Source organism: Dasypus novemcinctus, chromosome 12, assembly GCF_030445035.2.
Source record: "Dasypus novemcinctus isolate mDasNov1 chromosome 12, mDasNov1.1.hap2, whole genome shotgun sequence".
Taxonomy (NCBI): Eukaryota; Metazoa; Chordata; class Mammalia; order Cingulata; family Dasypodidae; genus Dasypus; species Dasypus novemcinctus.
Genome location: NC_080684.1, coordinates 101630511 through 101648580, shown reverse-complemented (window position 1 = coordinate 101648580; position 18070 = coordinate 101630511). Strand labels below are relative to the sequence as shown.

General features: G+C 58.7%; 1 protein-coding gene across 1 annotated transcript; it reads left to right on the top strand.

Moving 5' to 3' along the window:
- Positions 1-8068: 8068 nt before the first annotated feature.
- Positions 8069-18012, top strand: POLR3H (RNA polymerase III subunit H). The gene is made up of 6 exons (XM_004484146.5): positions 8069-8398; positions 11077-11173; positions 14730-14816; positions 15203-15266; positions 16420-16621; positions 17660-18012. The coding sequence occupies exons 1-6, from the start codon at positions 8288-8290 to the stop codon at positions 17711-17713; spliced, it is 615 nt and encodes a 204-aa protein (XP_004484203.1). The 5' UTR covers positions 8069-8287; the 3' UTR covers positions 17714-18012.
- The last annotated feature ends 58 nt before the right edge of the window (positions 18013-18070 follow it).

Here is an 18070-nt window from a genome sequence, read left to right as displayed (position 1 = left end):
CTGCCTTTGAAATGCCTTGTCCGTGCCTGGACGCCCCTCTTCTCTGCCATGGGCCTCAGCTCCTGCCTGGACTGTTTCCCAGGAAACCAGTCATCTCTCCTTCCCGCTCCCTGTCCCCCAATCCCCTCATCTGTCCCCTGGCCCTCTGCCAGAGAAGGGACACCTGGCTCTGAGCATCGCACTTGCTCATTCAGTCCTACACTTACGACCACCTACTCTGTGCCAGATTGTCTAGGCCTGGCAAGAGCACAGTGAACGGAAGAGATGGGCTCCTTGGTTCCACCAAGGTCACGCTCGAGTCTCAGGAGGGACAGGTACCCCAGTGCAGACCAAAGAGAGGGGAGACGCAAACAAGGCAGGGTGTGAGGAAGGACACTGCTTGGGACAGAGGGTTGAGGGATGGTCTCCCTGAGGAGGGCCAGGTAAGCTGAGTCCCAAGAGGTGGGGAGGAGCCAGGCTTGGGGGAAGACTGTTTCCCGGGGAGGGAACAGCATGGGCGTTTCCCCAGAGGCAGGAAGGCACCCTGCATGCTCAAGGAACACGAGGCTGCAGATGTCACCGGAGCCGGGGAGCAGGAGGGGAGCAGGGGCCACATCGAGTGGGAGTGGGGGGCCCGGCAGAGGCCAGCTCCTCATCTGAAACGTGACGGGAAGGCCTGGCACACTCCTGCTCTCCGCGGCAGCCTGGCAGCCCCTGTCTGGCGTGGCGATCAGGCAGGCAGGGGGATGAGGGAGCGGGGGGCAGTGGGGCGCCCTGGCCAGCCCCTGCGCCGGAGCCTGTCTGGCCTCTGGTCCGGGTGGGGGGCCTTCCCGGGCTGCTGCTGCTCGGGGCCCCTCCTGGTCACTGGGAGCTGCCCTCTGTGATGGGGCAGGGGGCCCTGACGCTGCCCTGAGGTCAGCGTGACCCCTGGCTGACCCTGGGCTGGGTTGTGAGCCAAGCCTCCAGCGCCTGTCTGTCCACACACACACACACACACACACACACACACACACACACACACACACACACGGGGACCACAGCCCCTGCCTTCTCAATGCTCAGGGCTCGGCTCTGTCCTCACAGCCTGGCCACCTGGCCGGAGCAGCGGTTTCCGGTCGCTCGCCATCACGTTATCCCTGTGACCTTCCTCAATAGCAATGCCCAGCGTGACTTCCGTGTCCGCCCCTGTCCCCTGGGAGCAGGCCGATGCTCCCAGGACCACGAGGGAGCACAAGCCACCAGCACTGGGCCTCACACACGTCAGGCCCCACGTGCCTCTGAATGACTTTCTACATCACATTTCTAGGTCTAGCGGGAACAGAGAGCCACCTCCTGGGGACACTTGGGTTAGGCCTCTTCCAGAATCATCTTTCCCAATTGCACTTCCGCTGTTTCTTTGCCTTTGTGGAGAGGTGTTTTAAAAACACTCAGGGGACGGGAAGTGGATGTGTCTCAACTGATAGAGCATCTGCCTACCATATGGAGGGTCCAGGGTTCAAACCCAGGACCTCCTGGCCCGTGTGGTGAGCTGGCCCACGTGCTGTGCTGCCATGTGCAAGGAGTGCCGTGCCAAGCAGGGGCGCCCCTGCGTAGGGGTGCCCCACAGCAAGGAGTGCGCCCTGCAAGGAGAGCCGCCTTGCGCAAAAAAAGCACAGCCTGCCCAGGAGTGGCGCCGGACACACAGAGAGCTGATGCAGCAAGATCACGCAACAAGAAAGAGACGCAGTTTTCCCGTGGCACCAGATAATGCAGGCAGACGCAGAAGAACACACAGCGAATGGACACAGAGAGAAGACAACGGGGGGAAGGGGAGAGAAATAAATAAAATAAATCTTTAAAAAAATTTTAAAAAGTGGAAGCAGATTTGGCCCAACGGATAGGGCGTCTGCCTACCACGTGGGAGGTCCCAGGTTAGTTCCTCCTGGTGCCTCCTAAAGAAGACAGGCAAACAACAAGCAGGCATCAAGCAAAACAATAAGCAAAAACAACGAGCAGGCAACAAGAAAAAACAACAAGCAGACAACAAGCAGGCAATGGGCAAAAAACAATGAGGAGACGAGAAAAAAAACAATGAGCCAGACAGCGAGCGAACAAGTAGACAGTGAGCAAAAACAAAGAAACCGAGCAGAGCAGGTGTGATTCAAGAAGCTGGGCGCCCACCTCTCTCATGGGAGGTCCCAGGTTTGGTTCCCAGTGCCTCCTAAGAAGAAGAGAAAAAAAACACACAAAACAAACAGACAATAAACAGACCAGAAAAACCCAAATGAACAAACGAGCAGACAACAAGCAAAACAAAAACAAAAAAACCAATGAGCAAGAGCAATGAGCAGACAATGAGCAAACAGATGAGGGAGCCATCTGGACTGGGGGGAACACCCAAACGAGAGTCATTCCTGCACCCATTCAGACGAGCTCCCAGGACATCACCAACCGCCTCACAGCACCCATTCTTGGAGGACCTAGAGAAAGTTCTGAGGGACCAGAATCAAGAAAATCTGAGTCCACTCCAAAGACCTGGTAAGCTTCCATGTTTAACTGAAAGTGTTCTCACTTTGCTTTGGCTGCCAGGACGCTCAGGGCCAAATTCATCTTCTACCACCAGCCAGTCTATGTGACTGTGGAGAATGTGGATCTCAGGGCTAATCTTTTCATTTTACCCTTCCTTCATTCAATCATCCAGCTAATATTTTGTCCTGCGCTTACTGTGTGCTTGGTACTTTTCTAGGTACTAGGAAATCAACAGTGAACAAACCAGACAAGTATCTCTGCCTTCATGGAGCTTACAGTCGAGTAGGGGCAGAGTCAATAGAACAGTTAAATAAATAAACTACGTTGTATGGTGGAAGGCAGTAAATGCCACAGGAGATGATTAAACAGGGAAGCGGGTGGAGAGTAGGGGGTGGGCAATAGGGGGTGGTTTGCAATTCAAAAAGGGGGACAGGGTAGGTCCCACTGAGGCATCACTAGAGCCAGGACCTGGAGGAGGTGAGGGGTCCAGCCGTGAGGCTGGGGAGAGGAAGAGGGTTCCAGGGAGAGGATGCAGCGAGCGCAGAGGCCTGGGGTGGGAATGCGCCTCCCGGCTGGAGGGGCGTCAGGGTGGGTGGAGGATCACGAGGGCTGCGCAGTCAAAGTCACAAGGGGCTGGCCCTCCCAGGGGCCTGGAGCGCGGCAGGCTCTGGAACAGAGGGCTGAGAAGCCCTGACGTCTTAACAGCGACTCTCGGGCCCTGTGCTAAGGATGGAATGTAGGGGACAAAGGCTGGAGCCTGGCAACCAGGGTAGGTGGCGAGGGGGCAGGGGCCCCAAGAGTGAGGGGTGAGTATTGGGAGAGGTTGGATTCTGGACGCACCTTGAAGGTAGACAACAGGCCTCGAGAGGAGTCGGGGGCTCCCGGGGCCTGGGTTGAGCACCTGGAAGCACGAGGGCAGGGAGCTTGGCTGCGGAGGGGTGGGCGAGGGTTCCAGTCTGGCCTGTGTTAAGCTTGAGTTGGAGATGACCTGCTGGCGGGGGATGTAGGAGTCGGGGACCCAGGGGACAGCTGGGCTGGAGATGGACAGGGAGGAAATGGCAGCAGTTGGCTGGTGCCCCAAGCCAGGGGGGGCGGGAGGTCCCCAGAGGTGTGGGCGCGGCAGGGAGGGCGAGCAGCCCCAGCCTGCCTGCGGTCAGAGGTCAAGAGAGGATCTCACCAAGGGCCCCGAGTAGGTGTGGAGGGAGCGGCTGTCGAATGCCACTGAGAATCATCCCTGGACAGCGTGGCGCCCGTTACTGCCCCTGAGAAGGTCTCCTCGGCTGAGTGGCGGAGCCTGGGCCCCCGGGAACAGGTGGAAGAGGCGGAGGAGAGCGGAATTCCAATTTGTTTTTTAAAGATTTATTTTTAATTTATTTCTCTCCCCTTCCCACACCCCCCCTTGTCTGCTCTCTGTGTCCATTCACTGTGTGTTCTTCTGTGTCCACTTGTATTCTTGTCAGTGGCACCGAGAATCTGTGTCTCTCTTTGTTGCATCATCTTGTTGTGTCAGCTCTCCGTGTGTGCGGCGCCATTCCTGGGCAGGCTGCACTTTCTTTTGCACTGGGCAGCTCTTCTTATGGGGTGCACTCCTTGCGCGTGGGGCTCCCCTACGTGGGGGACACCCCTGCGTGGCACGGCACTCCTTGCGCGCATCAGCACTGCGCATGGGCCAGCTCCACACGGGTCAAGGAGGCCCGGGGTCTGAACCCTGGACCTCCCATGTGGTAGGCGGATGCTCTATCCGTTGAGCCAAATCCGCTTCCCTTAATTGCTTTTTAATTTAAATTTAAATGTTATTCCTTTTTGACTAGGTACTATATTCCCATTATTCCAAACATCTAAGGTAACAAAGGGTATTTGGTTAAAAAATCTTCTCCTCCTGCCCCTCCACCCCGCCCCCGCTCAGTTCCTGTCCTAGACGCAGCCACATCAGTTTCTCGCGCACCCCTGCTCTTCTCCGCCTGCCCGGGTGCGCATCTGACATGGGCTCCGCCATCCTCTCCATTTTGCCAAGAAGCAGCTGCGGTGCCAAGGGGCTCCCTGACGTCTCCCGGGTCGCCTGGCTGTGGCGTGGGCACTCCAGGCCCCTGTCCTTGACCACGTCCCTTCTCTGCCTTCCTCCTCCGGCCCTGATTCGCCTGCAAGCCTTTTCTCCCTTACCCCTACGTCCTTGGCATTTATTTTGTTCTCCCTTCCTTCATTCACATAACACACATTCAAAGCGCAGCGGGTCCCCGGGAGCCCTGGCCCGGGCGGGGCGCGCAGGCTAATGGCCGGGGTATTTCTGTCAACCACCTCAAGCCCTCTTGGGAGGAAGCGGAGAATAAATGAGCGCCGGGCCCCGTCTCCCCAGCGGGGACAGCAGTCGTGCCAACACATCGTTGGGGCGGTCCTGTGAGCTGAATACCGTCAGGGCAGCCTGCGAACCCCAAACACCCAGCTCTTCCAGGCCGCTGCCCCTGCCTCCCCCGCCGGGCCCGGCTCCAGGTTCCCACTCGCTGAATGGGCCCCCACCCGGCGGGCTCCTCCTTCTTCCCTCCCCCAGGTCAGCCATCCGGGGGCCTGAGGCCGTCCACTCCACCCCCCCCCCCCCCCAATACCTCTGGACTCCGGCCAGCGCCGCCGCTCAGCGCAGCCCCCTGCCTGTGCAGGCCTCCTGCTGCCAGGGCCACAAAATAGCTTCCCCCAGTCTTCCTGCCGCCGCCCCGCCCCGTCCCACCCACTCCCGTTCAGCTTTACAGTGTCACTTTCCGGTTCTAGCTTTCCAGGGCTTCCCGAGGCTGCCCTCTAGATAATGTCCTGGGGGCACAGGCTGGTGGTTAGGGCTCCAGAGTCTGAATCCTAGCTCGGCCCCTCCTTAGCTGGGTGACTTTGAACAAGCTGCTTAACCTCTCTTGGCCCCTAGCGTCCTGCCTGGCAAATGGGATAATGATAATAGCCCCTACCTCGTGGGGAGGGGGTGGGGGTGGGGCGGGAGGATGAAATGAGCGAACGGGAGGGGGGGGTGTGCTTAGCAGGTAAGAGGCGCTCAGTAAGTGGTAGCTGTTACTATTACAAGGCTCAGGCTAGGTCACCAGGCTCAGAGTGTCCCAGTTCTCATCTCCTGTGCACAGCAGCTGAATTACTTGTAGCTTTCTCTCTGTATCTGTTCCCTGCCCCCACTCCCACCCCCAACTCCGATCTGAAGCTGAGCTCAGGGCCCAGCTTTTCTTCCGCCATTGGATCCCCAACAGCTGGGCACATAGTATGTCGAATGAATGGATGAATGAATGGATGCCTGGGAAAGATAGCACATTTGGGTTCTAATGGCTGAGTAGGAGTTTTCCGGGTAAAAAAGAGGCATTCAATGGCATAGCTGTAAAAGGGGCGGGGCGGTTCCGTTCCTGAGGCTCCATTCCCGGGCCTGGCAAACAGAAGCGGGGCAGGGCTGGAGAGGAAGGCGGGGTCAGTCCTGACCTTTGGGTGCGAGCAAAAAAGAGTCATGCAGGGAAGACCTATGTGATGGTGTGGAAGTGGCTTGCAGGAGAGGTTGAGGTTGGAAAGCCAGAAGGTGGGGGCAGCGGAGGATTGATAAGGCTGGAACCAAGGCAGAAGTAAAAGACCAAGAATTTGAGAGGTAAAATTAATATTAATCTCTTAAGCACCTTTACTGACTGCCTCTAAGAAATGAGATTGGGAGCTTGTGGGAAGAGAGCTGAAGCAACCTTTGCTACTGCCCTCAAGTAGCTGAAATCCTAGCAGAAGTAGACAGACCTGGAAACAAAAAAATAAGAGCTGTTGGGAAGGCCAAATTCAGGATCAGCGTCAGAGGGATGTTGTGAAATCAGCATATTTAGGCACCACGCATTTCAGAATGTCTGTCATCTGCCCCAAGGATCTTTTCAAGTTCTCAAATTGTTGTTTTGGTTAAAACGCTCTGCAGTTTAGTTCCACACTCCACCAGCTTGGACATTTCCAACTTCTAGAGGCAGTGCAGCGCAGAGGTTTCTTATTCAAAGGGCAGCTACTGAGGTTTCCCCCCACCCCACTTATCATCATTTAAAAAATGTTTATTATGGTACCATATTGTCTTAGTTTGCTAAAAGCTGCCGGGAGCAATATACCAGAAATGCTGGCTTTTATAATGGGAATTTATTAGGTTAGAAGCTTACAGTTCTCAGGCCATGAACGTGTCCAAACCAAGGCATCGTCAGAGGTGCTGTCTTCACCGGCGGTTGTCTGTTTGCGATCTCGCCACGTGGGGGCATCTGCTGGTCTGAGGCTCTGGTTCTCTGGGCTTACTTGCTTCCTGAGCTCAGCTGTGGGTGATCAGGCATATCTCTCCCCTCTCCTCCAGACCTCCTTTCTCTGAGCCACACGGGGGGCTTGTTCCGAGCCTCGGGCCTCTACACCTCCTCTCTCTGCCTCTCGGGGTTTCTCTGTCTCTGCTGCCTTTTTCTGGGTCTGCTGCTCTCAGTCCTCTGTTTATAAAGGACTCCAGCAAGAGGACCAAGACCCACCGTGGGTCACGCCTCACAGAAGCAAGCCAGTCCAAGCCCCCAACTGAATCCACTCCAATCCAAGCATCCCACGCCCACGGAAATGGATTAGCGCCAAGAACACGTTCTTTTCTGGGATCCACAAAAAGCTTCAAACTTTCACATATATGCAACATAACATATCTCGTTTTAACCATTTCCAAGTATCTAATTCAGTGTTATTACATACGCGGTGTTGTGTTACCACCACTCCCGTTTATTACCAAAACTTCTCCATCACCCCAAACAGAAACTCTGCATGCATTAAGCATCAACTTCCCACCCCACCCCCAACCTACTCTACTTTCTGCCTCCGTGAATTTGCATATTCTAGTAAATCAAGCAATATTTGTCTGGCTTATTTCATGCAACATGATGTCTTCAAGGTTCATCCAGGTTGTAGCATGTATAGAACTTCACTCTAAAGAGTATTCCATTGCATATATATATCACAGAATGCTTATCCATTCATCTGTCTATGGACACATCACTTTTAAATAGAGACGTAATTTATCTACAATGAAATGCAGATATCTTAAGAGTTGACTTCCATGGGTGTTTTTTTTTTTTTCTTTAAGGAGGTACCGGGGATTGAACCCGGGACCTCGTACATGGGGAGCAGGCGCTCAACCACTGAGCGACGCCCACTCCCCTTCCATGAGTTTTGACAATCGTGTAACCACCCCCTAAAACAAGAGGTTCCCACAAAGGTCCCTCGTGCTGCTGCTGTCCAGTCAGTTTCTCCTCATCCCCAGAGGACTGAAGGTTTTAAGCCCATTATTTTGCGTTTGAAAGGATTCCTCTGGCCGCCACGCAGAGCACCATCTGAGACCTGCCGGGCAGGTGTGGCACCTCGCGGGTGTGCGGAGGTCGCCTAGCAACCGGAAAGCGCCGTGGGAGGGGGAACAGCTCGCAGCAAGGCAGGAGAGGCCCCGCCCCGCCCCAGGCCCCGCCCATTCCCCGCCCCGGCCCCGCCCCTCCCGGCGCGCGCAGCCTCCGGCGGCCCCGCCCCGCTGCAGGGAGGCGGGCCGAGGCTTCTTATTGGTTTGCTCTCCGGAAGCGACGGGATTCGGGTTCCCGCCCCGGGCCGTGCGGCTGTGGGCTGGCTACGCCAGGGCGAGCGGCGCGTGGTGCAGGTAGGCGGCGCACCTCTCCCTGCGGGCCTCACTTTCCTCCTCTGGCAGGAGCGGAGCATGGCCACCCCCACCCCCGGGTGATTGGGCGCCCCCAGGCCCCGGCGCCGGATCGACCCCGCCGTGGCCGGAGCCGCAGCGCCGGCCGCGATGTTCGTCCTGGTGGAGATGGTGGACACCGTGCGGACGCCGCCGTGGCAGTTTGAGAGGAAGCTCAACGACTCCATCGCCGAGGAGCTGAACAAGAAGTTGGCCAACAAGGTGCGGGGCACGCGGGGTCGCGGGTCGGCCTCAAGCCGGGAGCCGAACTCCTTGGAGCCCGGGTTTCTTTCTCTGTAGAGTGGGATGGGGTGATCGTTACCTCGCCAGGGAGGTGAAGGCGATCAAAGGGAAAATGGGTTTGAAAAGGGCTTTGAAATTGGGAAGTGCTCGAGTCCACGCTTCCCATTTACTTGGCAACTTTGAGCAAGTCACTTACCCTCGCTGGGCCGCAGTGTGTGTCCATTTGTAAAATGGGAGTGGTCATCACTGCCCTACCAACCTCGCGTTGCTTTTGTGGACATGGGAGGCTCTAGTAACCAGGAGTTAACAGGTGCCTCCATTCCTTCCTGCGGCGTGGATTTGCACACGTGTGGGCAGACCCACTATTTTAGTGCCTTCCCCTTTCCCCCCACCCCCGCCTTTTCTGGAGTCTCGCGCCCCTCTCAGTTCTTCTGTCATTGCACTTTAATTCCTCCCTAGCATGTACCACGCTTATTTTCTTGTTTCTTTCTTTACTTGGTGATCATTTTTCTTTTTTCCTCTCCATGAGTGTGGGGACCTTTTCTTCTTCCCTGTGTTATCTCCCCCACCCCTACACCTAGCCAGAGCCTGGCTCAGAGTAGGCATTCCAGAATGGTCTGTTGATTGTGTGAAGCAGACATGCTTCTGTCCTGTAGTCTGGTAGGGGAAGCAGGCATGAGTGAGAGGGTCCCACAGTTGAGTGTGTGATGACAAATTGCGGTGAAAGCTGAGAAGGGAAGGACAGGTATCCACAAGCACGTGGAACAAAGGAATTTTATCTGGAATGAGAGGGACTGGTGGCTTTGTTGAACTGAGATATGTTGGAACTGAGATATGAAGGTGAGAACCTTATTAGGGCCAGGAGGGAATTGGGCAGAGAGAAGAGCTGTGCAGGCAGTGAAAACAGCATGTGCAAAGGCCCTGTGGCAGGGGAGACCCTTGTATGGCCTTGGCATGGCAGAGGGAAGGTGGGGGTGGCGCTGGAGGGGTGGGCTGGAGCGTGTGGGCTGAGTGCAGTATCCGGGTATTGGTCTTGACCTGTGCAGCAGCGGGAGGTGATAGGGTGAGAGAGAGGAGACTTGGCTGACTTAAGACAGGAGGCAGGACCCTTCAGTGGAGGCCAAGCCTGCAGGAGGGGCTCGTTCAGATATGGGGGCTGTGAGGTGGTGGGGAGAACTCAAGGAGTCCTTCACAGTTGGCTTGTCCCCTTCGTGAGGTGGAAGGTGAGGGGATCTCGGGAGGGACGAGGTGTGAGCCTAATGGACAGAGGAAGTCCAAGAGGGGAAGGGTGTCCCTTTAGGGCCTGGGGCCTTCAGGGCCCTGGGGTGGTGTGAAGGCTGAGAAGCAAGGCCTTCCGTATCTGACTCGTTGGAGGAGGCTTCCCAGGAGCGCTTCCACAGTGCGGCCGAGGGCGCAGTCTCCAGGCGCTCCCGAAGCCCGTGGACCCTGTGGCCTTGCGGTGGAGGGGTGCGCCCACCTCTCTGAGGCCCCTGAGCATCCCTGCAAGGACTCTCATTGGAGGGCGATGACACTGGTGAAGGTGACCAGGTGCTGAGTGGCTGAGCGTGGGGGGCACCACGGGGGTGTGTGGGGGATGGGATGGGGCACAGGAGCCCTGGTCTGCACCCGGTCCCCTGCTAGCTGCAGGGCTTGGCCTTCAGCCCCGGCAGCTGCGTCTGTGCGTCTGAGAGTGTGGGCACAACAGGGATCAGCTGCGCTGTGAGGCTCTAGCCTGGCCTTGGGGACGTTGGAAAGCGTAGGTTTAGCCAGGGTTAGCCCGGGATCCCTGTACTAGTCCCCCTTCCTAGTAATAACCAGGAAGTGACGATTATTAGTTCTAGCATGGAAGCCATGCATGAGCAGAGGGGTTTCACGTCCATTCTCTCTTTAACAGCCCTGCAGCCTGGTGTTTCCATTTTTGTAGTTGGGGAAACTGAGGCTCGGGAGGTGAAGTGACCCCCTTGGGGGTCAGACGAACAGTGAAGGAGCTGGGATTGGACCTGGATCTGTCTTGTCAGTCACCAGAGCCCTGTTCTTTCTGGAGACCCCAGCCTTCTGAGGTTCCTCCCTGAGGTCACCTCAGCTCTTCTTTTTTTTTAAGATTTACTATTTTATTTATTTCTCTCCCCTCACCCCCAGTTGTCTGATCTCTGTGTCTGTTCGCTCTGTGTTCTTCTGTGTCCTTTTGTATTCTTGTCAGCGGCACTGGGAATCTGTGTTTCTTTTTGTTGCATGATCTTGCTGCGTCAGCTCTCTGTGTATTAGGCCTCACTCCTTGGCAAGCTGCACTTTTTTCGCGTGGGGCAGCTCTCCATACGGGGCGCACTCCTTGAGTGTGGGGCTCCCCTACGCGGGGGACACCCCTGTATGGCAGAGCACTCCTTGCACATATCAGCACTGCACATGGGCCAGCATCACACGGGTCAAGGAGGCCCTGGGTTTGAACCCTGGACCTCCCGTATGGTAGGCGGGTGCTCTATCCATTGAGCCAGATCTGCTTCCGGTGCTCCAGCCCTTCTGACCACAAAATGGGAATACTTGGACCTGCCCTGTTGTGACTGGGGGAGTCTCAGGAGAAAAACCATGTGGGGAGCTGGGCCTCTGGGGCCAGTGTGGGGTATGCGGGTGTGTGTGGTCACATGGATGTGTGCACACAGGTCGTGTACAACGTGGGCCTCTGCATCTGTCTGTTCGACATCACCAAGCTGGAGGACGCCTACGTGTTCCCAGGGGATGGCGCATCGCACACCAAAGGTGGGTGTCCTCCCTTCCTGGGGCATTGGGAGGCTCTTGGGGCCTCGGTGTTCTGTGGCGAGAAGTCAAGCCCCTGCGGTGGCCGAAGGGGTGGGAATCAATCCTGGGCTGGGGGGTGGGGAACCTGAGGCCTCACCCTGACGGTCAAGGATTGGCTGGGTGAGTATGGGCAACCTCTTTCCCTCTCTGGGCCTCAGTTTCCTCATCTGTAAGGCCAGAAAGTAGACTTGGGGTTCCCCAGACCTTTTCCAGCTCAGAGTCGGGGTCCGCATTACACACCCTTTGGTCTCGTCTGTGATGGAGCCCCACTTGGGCCCGCCCCAGTCCCTTGCTGTCTGGCCAGACGATGACAAGGTGGGGTGGTCGTTGCTGGCCTAGAAGCCTGGGGCCAGGGGGTGCAGCCGGCCCTCCTAGGGCAGCGACTGCTTGGAGCCAGGGAGACTGAGGGGCAGCAGGGCATCGTGCTTGAACGCGTGGCCTCTGGATTCAGATCCCAGCTCTGCTACTTAATAGCTGTAAGCCCCAAGCAGGAGGTGTAGCCTCCCTGTGCCTCCATTTCCTCATCGGCAAACTGCAGTTAGCAGTCGGTTTTATATCATGGGACCTTTCTGAGGAGGAGCCAGTTAATACGTGTGAAGCTCTTGGGGCAGGACCTTGGCACTTGGCGAACACCCAGCGGCTCATCATTTTGAATCACGCTGAGCTCCTGCCTCTCTCACTGCCTACCAAACTGCCCCAAGGCCTGGTGGCTCAGAGCGGCACATCTTCCTCCCGGTTCTGTGGTCGGCCGGGTGGGGTGGGCAGCTGGTGGGTCTGGGGGGCTCGGCCGGGAAGGCTCACCTCTGCTCCATGGGGTGTCGCCCTCTAGGAGGCTGCAGCCGGCTCGTTCACCTGATGGTTTTGAGGCTAACAAAGCACAAGGGCACACTTTTCTAGTCTCCGCTCACGTCATATGTTAATGTCACCTTGGCCAGAGTAAGTCACGTGGCCAAGCCCAAGTCCACAGGGGAGAACTAGACTCTTCCACCTGATGGGGAGGGACAGTCACATTGCAAAGGGTGTGAGGGGACAGTTAGCACCTAGCAGGAGGGGGACCAGAGAGGGCCACTTCGGGAGGAGCTGGGCCATGAGCATGGGACGTGGACAGCCCCAGCCCAGGGGGCCTCGGGGCGGGGGGGGGGGGGGGGGGGAGACATTCTTCACCCCCTGCTGATGAACCAGGTCGGAAGCAGAGGCCACGAGGGCTCACCCGGCCGGTTCAGGGCTCCTCTGAGTGTGGGGGTGCAGCTGTCACCTGGGCGGCCTATAAACTGTTCTGACGAGGTGCCAGGTGATTGTCCCACAAGCCCGCGCGTGAGGTGCCCCGCTCCGGTCCGTACAGCCAGCTGCTCAGCGCGGAGGTGCCTAGTGATTCCAGAGCATGGCGCAAGACCGCCTCGGTCCGTGTCCAGGAGTCCCGAGACCTGAGACCCGGTTTAGGTGGACATTCTTGTGCTCTGGGAGAGCCCTAGAAGCCAGGCTGCCTTTGTACGGGCTAGGAGCAAGAAAATCAGACCGAACTGTACAAACCAGATGGTGAGGGCCTCTGTTCACAGAGAAAGACAGCCCCGAGCTGGGCCCCGTCTCTGCGTTCCGACAGGGGCTTTGGTTGTCCAAAGTGGTAACAGCTACCAGACCTTTAAGCAAAACTGGGGGGAAAAAGTTGAGAAGATTCTACCCATTCAGTTGGTTTCTGCAGTAAGGTTTCCACTTGCCCCCCACCCACATCCATTCATCCTGGGTCCCCTCTTTCCTTGGGAACAAACTGGAGTTGAACACTGGGGTAATCACGGCCGATGCACCCAGATTTGAATTCTGGCAGTGTCCCTGGATGGCACCTCGGGCAGGTGACTCCACCTCTCTCAGCCTCGGTTGCTCCTCTGTAATGTGGGATCACACGGCAGCTTCCTGGCAGGTGGAGCACCGTGCAGGCGAGTTGTTACTTCGCGGTGGGGATTAGTGGCCACGCCTGGAGGCCAGCCCCTCCGCTCCCCCCTGGGCCCCACACCCGCCTCTGCCTCACCCAGGGCTCATGGCTGAGGCTGGGCCTGCCCGGCCCGGGCCTTCGTCTCAGGAATACCCATTTGCCGAGTGCCTCCTGCTTCCTTGCTCTCTGGCCTGGGACAGGTTGCTTTACCTGTGTATCGGTTTCCACCTCTGTGAATGGTTGTGAGGCGTAGAGGGGAAATCCCACGTGAAGCCTCTGGTCTGGCGCCTGGCATGTAGTGAGTGCTCACAGAATGCTGGCCTGTGCGGTTTGCGGGGCTGACTGCGAACGGCCAGCCCTGCCCGTCGCGGCGCGTGCTTTTCCCGCACCAGCCCCAGGTGTGCTGCCCTCGGGGCCGGCTGGACCTGGCCTCCCAGGGGAGCCTCTCGCCCCGGCCTGCTCCCCCCGCCCCGGCCGGCTCCCCTCGGCTGGTGAATGTGGTTGTACCACACTGGCGCTCCCCGCAGGGCTTTGTGCCGTCTGCCCCGTAAGCCCCGCATCCAAGTACCCAGCCGGGCCCTGGCACATGCCCGGTAGAGCCTCCACCAGACTCCACACTGGGTCACGAGGGGCCGGGTTTTTTCTGTCCTGCGGGCCCATGATTCCTGGCTGCCCTCACCCGCTCTCTGGGAGGTCATGAGGCTCCAAGCTCCCTGAGACTCCCAGCGAAGGCCGTGACTTAGTGGCTTCTCTCCTCATGGGGCGGGAGGGGCCCCAGCTGCCACCCTGTCTCCTCACTTCCTGCCCAGTGGAGCAGTGGGCAAGCAGCGTGGCCGGGGCTGGGCGCTGGGGGCCCAGCTTCCCTTGAGGCCACGGCAGACCAGGCAGCTGAGGGTACGAGAGGTGGAAGCTGGTATTTGGGGATTAAATCTGCCCAGCAGCTGGCTGAGGAAGGCAGGGTTTGACCCGGTGGCCCTGTCTAGTGGATTTAAAAAAACTTGGGGACACTTATTGGCTCTGGCTGTGAGCAGGTTCCCAGGCTTTCTGGCTCATCTCGTTGTCACAGTCACAGAATGACCCAGATGCAGAGCGAGCAGCAGGGCGTAGCCTCGGGTGTTCTCTGGTCCTGGGGGTGTTCAGGCCAATGGGGACAGCCCCTTTGGGGCTTTAAGCAAGGGGCAGGGGTGACAAGGTGACACATGGCTTCTGCTAGGCTTTGGAGGTGGTGATGTGGGCACAGATGCCACCGGGTATTTCCTTTGAGGACCACCCAGGGCAGGGCCTGAGAACCCACGGGGGCATTCTTGCTCAGCGGGCCACCTCTGCCCCCCTCCCCGTTTTAATTTCAGGGCATTTTTAGCACCTTGTTCCACGTCAGACCTAGGCTTGGGGGCAAACTGCCAGTCAGCAGGAGTAGCTGAGGGTCCCCCCAGCTCAGCTGACGGGTCTGGGCCTACAGGGAAGTGGACCGCTGGGCAGACGCCCAGTGTGGCCACATCAGGCCCCCAGTCCCCGGGTGGCGGTGGGAAGGTGTTCACTGTGCACCTGCTTGCCACTGATCTGTCCCTGCCCTGCGTTCTTGATGTCCAGTCCACTTCCGCTACGTGGTGTTCCACCCGTTCCTGGATGAGATTCTGATTGGAAAGATCAAAGGCTGCAGCCCAGAGGGAGTGCACGGTAAGCCTGGCCTGAGCACCCCTGGGGGCCGGCGGCCAGGCCGGGTGGGCCCCATGCCAAGCTGGTCCCCGTGGGCGGGGTGGGGTCAGAAAAGCCCACTCGCGCTCGCGTGCCCAGCCGTGTGGACGCTCAGCCCCTCTGAGGCCTCACTTTGACGTAGCGGGTGAGGACCTGATCAGCTTTGAGGTTTCACCACGAGGTCCCTAACCGGGATTTCAGGTGGGCCCCGAGGCTGGTGGGGGTGCCCTGGGAGGGACCCAAGTTTCCTCTGGTGTTACCTGTCCCCTGGCAACACAGGGCCAGGGTCATCTGTTGAGAATTCCGACCTCTTGGTGTTTGCCGTCGTGAACCTCCGGCCCACGTGTCTCCTCCTCCGTCTCTTGCAGTGTCTCTAGGGTTCTTCGATGACATTCTCATCCCCCCGGAGTCCCTGCAGCAGCCAGCCAAGTTGTATCCTCCCAAGGTTCCCGAGGGCCAGGAGGAGCTCAGGCCTCGCCAAAGGAACGTCCCAACTCCTTGGGGATCCCTTGGGTCCTGTGAGCTGGCGCCCCTGGCCTCCGGGTCACCCCTCCAGCCTGCACTTCAACCCTGGAGGTGCTGCCCTGCCCGTGTGTCCCATGCTGATCTTGATGCCACTGGTTCCTGTCGGCGTGTCAAGACCACGCTTGTCCGCGCAGGTTGTACCTGCGCCGCCTTAGGGCTGGGGGGCCCTGGGGGGCCCCTGTCTTCCACTCCGCCGTCCTCCTCCCCGCAGGAATCGCCTCCAAGGTCTCTTCCCTGGGAGGATGGCCCCCTCTCTGCCATGCTGGGCTGCCCGCTGTCCCTGTCCCAGCGGTAGCCTGCTGCGCTGGGTTGTCTGTTCTGAGGGTCTTTCTGCTCATGTGAGACTCAAGGGACGGCTCCATCTGTCCTACCGAAAGGCAGGACCCCTGGTGGGGGGAGCCGCTGCGCTGAGGAGGGAGGGGGCCTTGGCTGTGGCCGGGCTGGTGCTGGCGTGCTCCTCCCCCCGTGTGGGCCTGCCCCTCCCCCCATGCGGGCCTGCCCCTCCCCCCATGCGGGCCTGCTCCTCCCGGGGGCTAGGGGCCCGGGGGTGAGTGCACTCACATTCCACAATTCCTCCTTGAAAACCGGGAAAGCTCTTGATTTGCCTGCCCTGTGGCTCATCATCAGGGGCATTAGATGAGATAAGGTCTGCCCTTTTGCTCAATCCTTACAACAGCCTGTGAAGGAAGGTCTTGTTACGATTCCTCCCTGGCAGATGGGGACACTGAGGCACAGAGCTGGGCCTTGTCCCCGGCACACAGGCCGCGGGTAGGGGAGCTGAGGTCTGGCCCGTCGGCCTCTGGGAGGACACAGGCACGAGTCCAGTCGGGCTGGCAGGGCATGGGCCCCAGGCCATGGTCCTTCCCACCTGAGCGCCAGGGCTCCTTCCTGCCCCCATACTCTGGGGACACGTGTTCGCCTGGCCTTTGGCCCCTGGTTTGCATATGGAACTGAGCCTGCTTTTCTGGGGTGGGGGTGTGTGTGCTGGGGAGACCCTGCCCCTGAGGGTGGAGGGGCTCCCCAAGGCCTTGTTGTTGCCTTGACCCTGGGCCCCTCCCAGCGACGAGGCAGAGCAGGTGTGGGTGTGGGAGTACGAGACGGAGGAGGGCGCGCACGATCTGTACATGGACACTGGCGAGGACGTCCGCTTCCGGGTGGTGGATGAGAGCTTTGTGGATACGTCGCCCACGGGCCCCAGCTCAGCTGAGGCTGCCTCTTCCAGCGAGGAAGTGCCGAAGAAGGAAGCTCCGTACACGCTTGTGGTGAGAGGCTGGGTCGTGGCTGTGGCGACAACAGGTTGCTGCAGGAGGGTGTGGGGCTGCCTCCTCGGGCGCAGACTTGGGATCCGACTCCTAGAGCTTCGGTTCCAGCAGGCCCGGTCCAGGCCCTGGCCATGAGGCCTTAGTTACATGGGCACTTCCTCCTGGGGAGCCTCCGTCTCCTTAGTTCTGGCCTTGCTGTGAGACTTCATCACGGGTGAAGCTACCCCGGCCTTTGGGGGGTGGGGTGGGCTAGAGGCAGACCCCTACTTGCGAGAGAGGGACGGAGCCCCAGCTGGATGATAGTGCCGCTGAGACCCACTGTGGGCACATGCCACTGGTAAGTGGGCTTTGAGAGAGGCAGGGGCCGAGGAAGGGCCTTGGGAAAGAGTTAAGGCCCAGAGGCTAGGAGGGCTTCAGGAAGAGCGAGCCTCACAAACGCTGCTGGCCAGATGAGGCTTGGTTCATTTTGCCTTTTACCCTTACAAAGCCTGAGTCAGTGACAAATGAGAAAGGTGGGATTCCAGGGTCCTGCTAGTGGGGTTTTCTGTTGTGAGGTGGGCCCAAATTCTTTGCTTTTGGGGTGATTTGTTGTCAGGAATCTACGGCTGGGAGCATCCCTTCACTGGGTTTGGAGGCTGGGCCTCACGATCGCTCGGTCTTCCTGGCAGGACTCGACCTTCGGCAAATCGAGAGGGCGTGCCTAGGACGCAGGGCTGGCCTGCTGGGCGCCTGTTGAGCGGACCAGGAGTGAGAGTACTTGACCTTGACTGCAGTCGCAGGGCCGGGCCCGTGCCCGTGCCCCCAGTCAATGGGCACTTTCCTTGTTAGACCCCTTTGAGGCTGGGGTGGGAGCGATGTGGGCTGTGCTCCTAACCTGCCAGTGGGGAGCACTAAATTTCCACCAAGTCATGCCCCCCGCCCTCCCCTTCGCCTACACTGGGCCTGCTGGGTTGCTGACAGGAAGGGCCCCTTTACCTGCCACTTAGCTGGCTCAAGCCCTGGCTGCAGCTGACAGGTTCCTGTCCTCTTCCCCCGCAGGGATCCATCAGTGAGCCGGGTCTGGGCCTTCTCTCCTGGTGGACCAGCAACTAGCCCCGGGGCTCAGCACAGGCCCCCCTGACCGGAGAGACCCCAGCCCAGCCCTTGTGAAGATGGTGAAGCCAGCTGGGAAGACTGACAGCAGCTGACACCATTTGCTGAGGAGGAGAGTGAGTGCCACCTGGACTGGCTGGAGGGTGGGGCCAGGGGTACCTGGGCTGGCACAGGCCCTGCTCCTCCAAGTCTGCCCCCAAGCCTTGCCGCCCCCATGGACTTCTTTTAGTGACAGTAAGACTTTTAATAAACAAGGGCAGCTTTGGTAGGGAAGGGGCTGCCTTTGTCTAAAAGCCAGAGTTGCTATGACTGGACAGTGTGTCCTTTACCCCAAATGACTTGTGGGTATGATTCCCC